At 33.5% G+C, this 11020-nt stretch overlaps 1 protein-coding gene across 1 annotated transcript in view; it reads left to right on the forward strand.

Annotated features, from left to right (window-relative positions):
• The window catches only part of Faah2 (fatty acid amide hydrolase 2), a 135214-nt gene that overhangs the window by 57429 nt on the left and 66765 nt on the right, over positions 1–11020 (forward strand). The window contains exons 6-7 of the mRNA XM_048796711.1: positions 3400–3607; positions 9569–9680. Of these exons, the coding sequence (XP_048652668.1) occupies positions 3400–3607; positions 9569–9680 (320 nt within the window). The remainder of the gene's footprint in view (positions 1–3399; positions 3608–9568; positions 9681–11020) is intronic.

The following is an 11020-nucleotide window of genomic DNA, read 5'->3' on the forward strand; positions in this document are numbered from 1 at the left end:
CCAAATAAATCTTTTCTCCTCTAGTTGTTCTTTGAAAGGATTTTGGCCATAATGACAAAAAGCTGACTAATACCATCTACTTAAAAAAGTATTTAAAAGGTTCTGCACAACTCCACTAATCCAACAGTGGAAAAAGAAAGTAATGCTCTAAAAATAGCTGATAAATTAGGTACTAATGAATGTACAATTACTATTGAACTATGTAGTTCATGATAAGGAAAAACATAAAGAACAGGGGGAAAAGAAAAAAAATAGGGAGATGGATAAACAGAAAAAGATAATGCAAGAAGAAAAAGACATATCAAAGATGAAAGAGTATAAATATGAACACAGATAATAAACATAGAAAGACTAAATATGATTAATGTTTTAAAACATTAAAAGAAACAGAATTTGATTAAGGCATTTGATATTAAATGATAGAGGGATACCTATCAAATCAATACAGAAAATATTGCTATGAAATCAAATCCTGACATTAGAGAGTTTTAAGACATATCATGCTGAACATTTCAGATGGAGACATTTTGGGAGACCTTCCAGATTTGTATTTTATCAGCTTTGGGGAAGATTATTAAATGCCCACATCTTCTATCTTTATCTCTATGTTTCTTAGTTCATGGAGGTAGAAACCTCACCAGCCCACTTCAGATGCAAGTATAGGAGGCTCCCTCAATTTTTTGGTTTTTACAGGCACCATAGCTTTTTTGGAGGGTCAGAGGAAACTATGACAAGTTTTCTGTGGGTTAGCATTCATGTCTCTTCTTCATTGAAGATGCAGATTTGGTGAACCTCTAAAAATGTTTTTTTGTGCCTGGAGTTGTCAAAACAGATGTGAGCTCAACTGTGTAGATTTGGGGATGCTTGGGGAATGGCAGATAACATCACATCAATTCAATAGCCCAGTGATAGGGTTGCTGGGTGGCCTTTTGGAGCTCTGTGGCAGCTGTTTTCAACAATTGTGTTGATGGGTCTGCATCTGGGCATGCAGTCACCAGCATCTGTGCAGCACATATCTACAGGCTACCTACATGGTACATGTGGCAGTGTTCAACCACAGGCAGCTTCTGCTGGCTTCTGGGGCCTTTGTAGTCAGTGGATATGTCTGAGCAGACTCTGTGGTGCCCAACATCTGTGAGACACATGTCTGTAGGGTGTTCCTGTGGTATGCATTGTGGTTCTTGTTTGCATTTGTCTTCTACTGGCTATTGGGGCCCACTTCTCGTGAGCACTTTATGGTGACTGATATCTGCACTGCAAGTCGCATTGTGGAGACCTGGTGGCTTCTGCAGTCTGCTGTGGCTCATACACCTATGGCAGTATCTGGGGTCCTTGCTGCCACCCCATGCCATACTCCCTAATTGTGTATTGCTCTCTCTTCCACTCCATGCCACTCCCCTTGTCCATGAACATATTACTCAGACAGCCCATTTAAAAGGTATTCCCTTTGATAGTATTTGTTGCTATCTGTATTTGGGGTGAAGATATATAAATTTAATGCCTTATAGAAAAGTAGGCTTAGGTGTGGTCTCTACAAGTATGGCTGCCTGCTGGTTTTTCACCAGCAATTTCAGATAAGCTGTGCACTTCTAGCTAAGTGCTTTGCAGTTTCTTCCCCAGCTTAACTTGGTCTGGCTTTCTTTTTTTTTTCTATTAGTTCTGAAACTTATCAGCATTGTATTTTTCTTTTCCTCCCTTTGCTAAACTTCCCCCAAACTTCCCCTGTTCAGTGTCTACATTTTTTCTTGTTTTCTGTTCCAACAACCAGAATTTCTGAGTCTCTCCAAAACTCTGACCAGTATTGTGTCTCAGTGCATTCCTCTCTGATCAGCTGTTGTCTCACAGCATATTGTAGAGGAGTCAGGATTTTTGGTCAACTTCCACTCCACCATCCTGCCTTTCCCCAACTTAGACTTTTGTTCAATTGATGTAGACTCTTCTGTATAATGGAATTCTCATCTATTTCACTGCTAAGAACATGATCAACTAGCCAGTGCTATATGTCCATGTGAGACAGATTATTCTAATTTCTGCTTTGATTCTTCTAAGAATCTTTTTTGGTGGGCATTATGCCCACAAAACCTTTGTCAATTAAGTACTGCCACTTTAACTCTGACACTTGGGGATACAGTTATCCCTATGGAATTTAGCTTTTCAAGTTTAATAGTGGCTCTTACCCTTGTAATTTCTGATTTTCAGAGAAAAGTGATCACAGAGCATTTCAAAGATGTTTCTCACAATTATTATAGAGTAAAAGATCCAAACACTTAGAAATGTTAATCAATAGTCCATCTTTACTAAGTTTTTGTATCTTTTACTCTGTAGTATACCAATCCAGGACTGGATTTTTTTTAATACCAGGGATTGAACTCAGGGGCAGTTAACCACTGAGGCACATCCCCAGCACTTTTTGTATTTTATTTAAAGACAGGGTCTGACTGAGTTCCTTAGGGCCTGCTAAGTTGCTGAGGGTGGCTTTGAACTCATGATCCTCCTGCTTCAGCCTTCTGATCTGCTGGGATTATAGACGTGTGCCACTGCACCCTGAAGACTGGAATTTTAACTTCATTTACCATAGACTACATTTTGTAGTACATTTTTCTCAACTTTTTAGAGCCATTTGTAACCCCATGAGCTGTAGTACCATAACAATACATTTGGCCCATTCCAACTTTATGTTCCTTTCACCATTGTTCTATATATTTAATATCCATTTATATGTCTATACCTTGTATGTTTATCTGTGTACATTGAAAAACCACAAAGTTTTTTAGGAGTTTATTGCACCTAGTGGGTCAAAATTTGTACCTCACCATCATGGGCCTGCTAGGACTTGTATGTAGCTACAGATCTAGAAGCAATATTGTGATCCTGGGGATAATCAGCAGTATCTTACCCCCTGCTTATTCTCAAGGCTTTAGTTGTATTTGATTTCTCTTCCTGTAATATTATGTCTATAAGCATCCACAGTTCTGCAGTAACTTTGCAGATCAGTCATGATACAGCTCCTACCACTCCATTAAATTAAGCAATTTTTAACCCAATATGCAAAATATGCTACTATTCCTGTCAGTGCTACAAGTCAGGGAAGACAGTAACCAGTCCCTTGGGCTGCCCCAAGACAAACAAGAAGTTTCCAAACAAGTTCTACTCTTTTACTTTCAACCTGAGAGAGGGTGGAATCAATAATCAAATACCTTCCTCCCAACTGCTCTTTTTCCCATGCAGTGGGGTGGCTAGGGTGAGCAAAACTGCCATGATATATCCTAGAAATTTGATTGTGTTCTTTTATAGGTATTTTCCTTGTTGCCATGGTTTCTCAACTAGTTCTGGTTGTCTCAAAATGCTATATTAGTCTACATGTCATTTTTGGTATTTCTGTAGGGGAACAAAAACTTAAACCTCCATAGTCTTCCATTTGCTAACATCACTATCCAGTGGTATAAGTTCTTATCATATTTGTCTATTTTTATATTTATTTTATAAGGTTGTGGGCCACCTTGAAAATATTCTAGGTGCTTCAGTTCAACATGTTAAACTGAAGGAAATGAAGTATTCTTTTCAGTTGTGGATTACAATGATGTCAACAAAGGGGCATGATGGAAAGGTATGTTCACTTCTTTTCTTTCTTCTTCCTTTCTATAAGTGATTTTTGAGATTCTTTTGCAAGTCATATACTTGAAAACATAGAGAAAATAATAGGAAAATAAGAAAAAATGAAATATTTAAAGAAAAGCTTTGATTAGTGAGTGCTATTCTGGTATAAGAATATATGATTGTATGATCAAAGAGAAGGGCCATCCCTAATATGGAAGTCAGTTAAGGCTTATATTTTAACTTTATTGTATATACAGACTAATAGGCCCAAATTTGAATCACAGGCCACTTCCTAGTTTTGGTATCGGAGGCAGGTTATTTACCTATTCCTCAACAGAGATATAAAATTAGATAGATACTTATGTTACAGAATTATTATATGGATTAAGTATATTTCTTGTGAATTGTGTCATGTAGCAGCCTCTCAATAAGAAGAACTCATGCAGCCCCTTACTACTTTAAAAATATAATAATAAGTAATTTTTTTGAAGAAATAGACATTTTTCTTCATATAAACATCTTGGAAATGTCCTAGAAGTTTATGTAAATCTATAAGCTGAGGATGTTTGCCTGAGATATAGGTCAATAATCAGAGTGTTGCATCATAAATAAAGGAAAAGATTAGTAACAAAAATCCCATTCAGGGTCCACTTCCAATCTTTACATTTGGAGTGACCCTTAACATGCATGATGATTATTAAAATTTGTTCTGAATTTTAAAAGCCTGAAAAGAGATGAAGGGAATAAAAATCTGTTCTTTTCCTAACTATAATATGATGCCTGACACAGAGCCAGTGGTCATAATTACTCACTAATAAGTTATTTCCTCAGAATAGGAAGATTGTATAGTTGGTACCTGAAGCTTTTAATAAGTAAAAGGGATGTGGACATTTTATGATCCATAGTTTTTATTGCAATGTATCATCTGCCTGTATCTATGTGGGTTTGTCTCTGTCTTCTATTCAATTGGTCTTCATGTTTGTTTAGGGGTCAGTACCATTCTATTTTTGTTATAATAACTCTGTAGTATAATCTGAGTTATGGTATTGTGATGCCTCTAGCATTGCTCTTCTTTCTCAGTATTCCTTTGATTATTCTGAATCTCTAACTCTTCCAAATTATTTTTAAACATTTAAAAAATTTTGGTCGTAAATGAACACAATACCATTATTTTATTTATTTATGTGGTGTGGAGTATCAAACCCAGTGCCCCACACATGTGAGGCAGGGGCTGTAGCACTGAGCCCCAACCCCAGCCCCCAAGTAAATATTATATTTTTTTTCCTAGCTCTGTGAAAAATGCCACTGTGGGGTTTTTTGGCATTTGCATTGATTTTCTGTAATTGTTTGGTAGTATGGCCATTTTGACAATATTAATTCTGCATATCCAATAACATTAGAGGTCTTTCCATCTTCTGGGTTCTTATTCAATTGCTTTTTTCAGTGTTCTATAGTTTTCACTCTATATGTCTTTCACCTACTTAATTAGATTAATTCCCATGTATTTTATTTGTTTACCATTTTTTGCTTTTAAATGTATTGTAATGCATTCCACATGACAGTAGAATGCATTTTGACACATGTACACAAATGGAGAACAACTTCTCATTCTTCTGGCTGTACATGGTACAGAGGCACACTGGTATTGTAAACATACATGGTAATAATGTCCATCTCTTTTCACTGTTCTTCCCATCCTCACAACCCTTCCCCTCCCCTCACTCCCCTCTGCACAATCCAAAGTTCCTTCATTCATACCTACCCATGCCCCCAACCATGGATTAGCATCCACTTATCATAGAAAATATTTGGCCTTTGTTTTGGGGGGTTTGGCTTATTTTGCTTAACATGATATTCTCCAGCTTCATCTATTTACCTGCAAATGTCATAATTTCATTATTCTTTGAGGCTGAGTAATATTCCACTGTGTATGTACCACATTTTATTTATCCATTCATCTGTTGAAGGGCATCTAGTTTGGTTCCATAGTTTAGGTATTGTAAATTGAGCTGCTATAAACATTGATGAGGCTGTGTCACTGTAGTATGATGATTTTAAGTTCCTTGGATATAAAGGAGGAGAAAATCTTAACCACATGCATCTCAGATAGGATATATAAAGAACTCAAAAAATTTAACACCAAAAAAATAAAATAAAATAACCCAATCAATAAATGGGCTAAGGAACTGGAAAATTCACAGAGGAAGAAATGCAATCAGTCAACAAACATATGAAAAAATGTTCATCATCTCTAGCAATTAGAGAAATGCAAATCAAAACCCAGTTAATTTTATTTTAATTGGAGTCATTTTAAATGGCATAATTTTTAAAAATATGTTTTTAAGCAGATTAATTTTCAGATTATAGGAAAGTGATTGATTATACATGTTGATCTTGTATCCTGCTACTTTACTAAATGTACTTCTAACTCTAGAATTCTTCTGGTGAAGTGTCCTGTGTCACTGAATTATAAGATAATGTCATGGGCAAAGAGAGAAATAGATCTCTTTTTTTCCTATTTCTATCCCTTTATTTGCATCTTCTGTTTCTTTTGGTTAGTTTAGATAGGAGTTTATCAATCTTGCTTATTCTTTCAAAGAAACAATTATTTGTTTTATTTATACTTTGTATTATTTTAGTCTCAATTTCTTTAATTCAAGCTCTGATTTTAATTATTACCTGTCTTCTGCTGATTCTGGTGTTAGTTTATTCCTCTTTTTCTATGGCCTTGAAGTCTAAAATTATATTATTAATTTGGTATCTTTCATTTTTTGATGTAGAAAGTCAGTGCTACAAATTGTCCTCTTATAATTACTTTTCTATTCTCCCAGAGATTTTAAAATGTTGTATCACTATTCCCACATTTCTAAGAATTTTTTCACTTCTCCCCTAATTTCTTATACTGTTTATTCATCATTCAATACAGACCATTATTTAATTGCCAGATTTTAGAATGTTCTCTAATTTTTATCTTGTTTTTTTATTTTTTATTTTGTTCCATTAAATGAATAAATTCTACTTTGTTTTTTCCAATGATTTCCTTTTGTGATCTAAAATAAGATCCATTTTAGAAATTACATGAGCTTCTGAGAAGAAGGTGAATTTAGTCATAGAAGGATGAAATATTCTGTAAATGTCTGTTAAGTCCATTTGATCAATAGTATTTTCAGTTATGAAGAATCTTTACTTATTTTATGTCTGTATGACCTATTTCATGGTGAGAGAGTTTGTTGAAATCACCCAGTATTACAGTATATGGTCCATTTAATTATTTATATTGGGAAAGGTCTATGTACATAGATGCACGTTTAGGGGGTGCATGAATATTTACATTTTCTCTCTTTTTTTTGATGCTTCCTTTAACCTTTATGATGTTACCATCTTTGTCTCTTTTGATTAATTTTCATTTGAAGTTCACTTTATCTGATATGAGAGTAACTACCCTGCTTACTTTCAGCAAACATTATCTTTTGCATTTAATATGTCAATGTCTTTCTGAGGTGAGTCTCTTGCAAGCAACCTATTTTTGGATTTTGTTTTTCAATCCAATATGCCAATCTATGTCATTTGATTGAAGAGTTTAGACCATTTACAGTCAGTGTTATCATACAGAGATAGGTTTTATTTCTTGCCATTTTTATTTATTTCTAATGGTTAATTCATAATTGATTTTTCTTTAATTAACTATTCTTCTAGTGCAATTCATCCCTATGCATGTTTTCATTTTTATTTTTTATTCTGCATTAAATATTTCATTGCATATGTTTTGTAGTGCAGACTTAGTGTTTATAAATTCTTTTTGTTGTGTTTCTCACAGGTTTTTCTTTCATCTTTAATTCTGAAGGACAAGTTTTCTGGATGAAGTATTCTTGCTTGACACCCATTTTCTTTCATTACTGATTTCATTATTATTGCAACCCTTCTAGCTTTTAAGATCTGGGCTGAGAAATCAATTGAAATCTGAATTGATCTGCCTCTAAATTTGGCTTGCTGTTTTTCTCTTGTGGCTTTTAAAATTCTAGCCTGATTCTCTATATTAGGCATTTTCATTAAAATGTGTCTTAGAGACGATGTTTTTTGATCTTGCCTATTTTGAGTTCCACACGGATATTATATTTGGATTCAAATCTCATTCCTACAATTTGAAAAAATTCTAGTATTTCATTGAAAAGGTTGTGCATTTCTTTAGTTTCTATTTTAGAGCCATATCTACACCAATGATTCTTAAATTTTGTCTCTTGATATTATCACAGGTTTCTTGAATATTCTGTTCATGGTCTCTTGGCATCTTTTCTGTATTGTCAGCTTTATTTTCAGGATCATATTCTTTTTCTTCAAGTCCTGAAAATCTAGCTTCAAAGTGGCCTCATATATTGGTGATGCTATCTATTGATTTTTAAATTTGATTGAGTTTTTCATTTACCTTTTTTCTCTTTTGTTCTTTTTCATCATCTCTCTTTATTGAAATAATGTTTCACTTCCTGTCTTTTCTCTCTAATTTTTATTCTTACATCTTTTTTTAGCTCATTGCACAAGTTATCTATGAACTTTCTAAATTCCTTATCTGACATTTCCTCTACTACAATGTAAATGGAGTCAATTGTCTATGTGTTCTTGTCAGTTTGGGTCATTTTGTTGCTTTTTCATGCTGCTTGTATGTCTACCCAACTCTTGGGATGCTTATTGCTTCTTTGTCTTTTTTTCCAATGGACTATTTCATGTACTTATTTATCTTCAGTTGCCTCATCTTGGGTGAATATCTAAGTATAGATACTTTAACTCAATGTGTGTCCACTGCTGTCCCCATTATCACCACCATTTTGCAAGAAGCCACTGACCCCTGTTTAGCACAAACACTTCAGAACAAAGTTACATACTATTTAACCATATGGAAAAAATGATGGTTCTGTTCTCCACAGTTTCTCTATCCCAGGTATAAACTTTATGTTTATGTTTCTTCTTTAATGCTGAATAATATTTCAGTCTGTTTATGTGTACATATATGTGTGAATATATACTGACAAAGAAATCAGTGACTGGGAGTACTATCCTCTTTTATGCATTTCTTTCTTTCAAAATCCTGGGATTTCAAAATCTTTTACTTTGTGCACAGAATCAGGGTTGTGCTTTCTTGGCTAGTCTCCTGCACACATTTTTGTCTTAATCACATGATTTTAGAATTATGTTCTATTTTTGAGTAATATGTATATATTATACATATTAATGGGATTTAGTGTGATATCTGAATACATGCTTATAATGTGAATTGATAAAATCCAGCCTTCCTTCATTCATCCTTCTCACAATCCATCCCAATCTCTAATAATCACTACTCTACATTCATCAAATCCTTTTAATTACTACCACATAGGAAAGAGAATATGTAGTACTTGTCTTCCTGTGTCTGGCTTACTTCAAATAACATAACTTTCTTCAGTTCAATTCATTTTCTTGCAAATAGCAGATTTTTTCTTCTTTAATGCTGAATAATATTTCAGTCTGTTTATGTGTACATACATGTGTGAATATAAATATATATGTATATACTTATTGATTCATCCATTGATGGATTACTAGGTTGATTCCATATCTTAACTATTATGAATAGTGTGAAAATAAACATGGGCATATGATCCCCTTGATATGATCATTTAATTACTTTTATTATGTATCCAGAAGTGGGATAGCTGGATCAATGTGGTATAGTTTTTTGAATAGCATCCATTATAATTGTATAAATTTACATTCCCATCAACAGTGTATGAGCATTCCTTTTTTTCTACATCCTGACTAGCATTTGTTTTTGTTGTTGTTGTTGTTGTTTGGTAATAACAATCTAACTAGGGAAAGATGATATCACATTATAATTTTGATTCACATTTCTCTGATGGCCAATGATATTGTCTGTTTGTTCATTAACTCTATTTTTACAGAAAATATTCTTGTGTTTTCTTTCTTACCTACATCTCAGGAACGTGTAAAATTTGTGGATCTCCTTGGTGACCATGGGAAACCAATTAATCCTCTTTGGGAATTGATAAAATGGTGCTTGGGTCTGTCAGTATACACTATTCCTTCCATTGGTATGTAAATCATCTTCTTTGATTTACTTGTTTGATATATTAAGGGAAGAGAAGATCATTCTACCAAAAATATCCTAATGAGTACCACTCCCAATATTTGAGGAAAGATGCAACATATGGATAACTTTACCACACCCACCATATTCTAGTTTATCATTATGTATCAAAAACTGTCCTGTGTATTATATGCCATTCATTTGCTGCAAATTTATTCTGATGACCATTTTACTGGATTAGAAACCATACATAATGCAGTAAGCCTACATCCCTACCAAGTTAAGTAGTGCTCTTCAAACACTCATATTACAATTTCTAAATCTGATGAGAATTTTCTGTATTTTGGATTTCAATATCTAAATGTAAAATTTGGACAATATATTTGACCTTAGAAATAATCCCACTCAATGATATTTTGATGAGTCAACTTATAAAATAGTAATCACTGCTCTTGTACAATAAGTTCAGTTCAGAAGCTCACCAAATTAGCATGGTTAATGCACATTTATTGAACAATTGATGATTGCTGTTATTGTAAAAAATGTACATTGAGTACCAAATGTGTACTTCTGGCATGATATATGTGCCATCCCTTTAAATATGCAAGGGAGTTGGATATTGCAGGTATGCTCATTCTTTATATTGAGAAAAATGAAGTGAATAGAAATTATTTTAATTACATCAAGCTGAAATTTAATCATAACTTTTTCAAAGAGTTGCTTGCTTTATTCTCATTAAGTTGTTTATACTGTCAGTTTTTTACTGTTTTACTCTACAAAATAAGATTAATAAAATTATGTGCTATTTTTGTAATTGAGGGGTTAAGTGAAATATATTTCATTTCACGTGTTCCCAGTTAAATAACATGGTGTACACAAAGCATCTGAGATATATTGAATTCTGAAGGCACTAGAAATTTCTCATTTATTAAGGAAGTTGGAAATATGGATCTGAGAACCTAGTAAATATTGAATAAATAGAAACTCTTTTCATTATTTTTATAATCACATAGTTCTACTTATGAAATCCCTATTACCAGAAAGTTTTCTATTGTGCCTTTAATGGGTATGTTATTTTGGTAGAAACAGAAGTAGTTTTTTAAAAAGATCATTTAAAGTATATATTCAAATATTATTTGACAGAGTTAAGTTTTTTCTTCTTTTTTTTTTTAATTTTTTATTGTTGGTTGTTCAAAACATTACAAATTTCTTGACATATCATATTCCACACTTTGGTTCAAGTGGGTTATGAACTCCCACCTTCACCCCATACACAGATTGCAGAATCACATCAGTTACACATCCATTGATTTACATAGAGAGAGAGGAGGGGCTGTTGTGCTC

The sequence above is a fragment of the Marmota marmota genome, unplaced genomic scaffold (assembly GCF_001458135.2).
Source record: "Marmota marmota marmota unplaced genomic scaffold, marMar, whole genome shotgun sequence".
Lineage (NCBI taxonomy): Eukaryota > Metazoa > Chordata > Mammalia > Rodentia > Sciuridae > Marmota > Marmota marmota.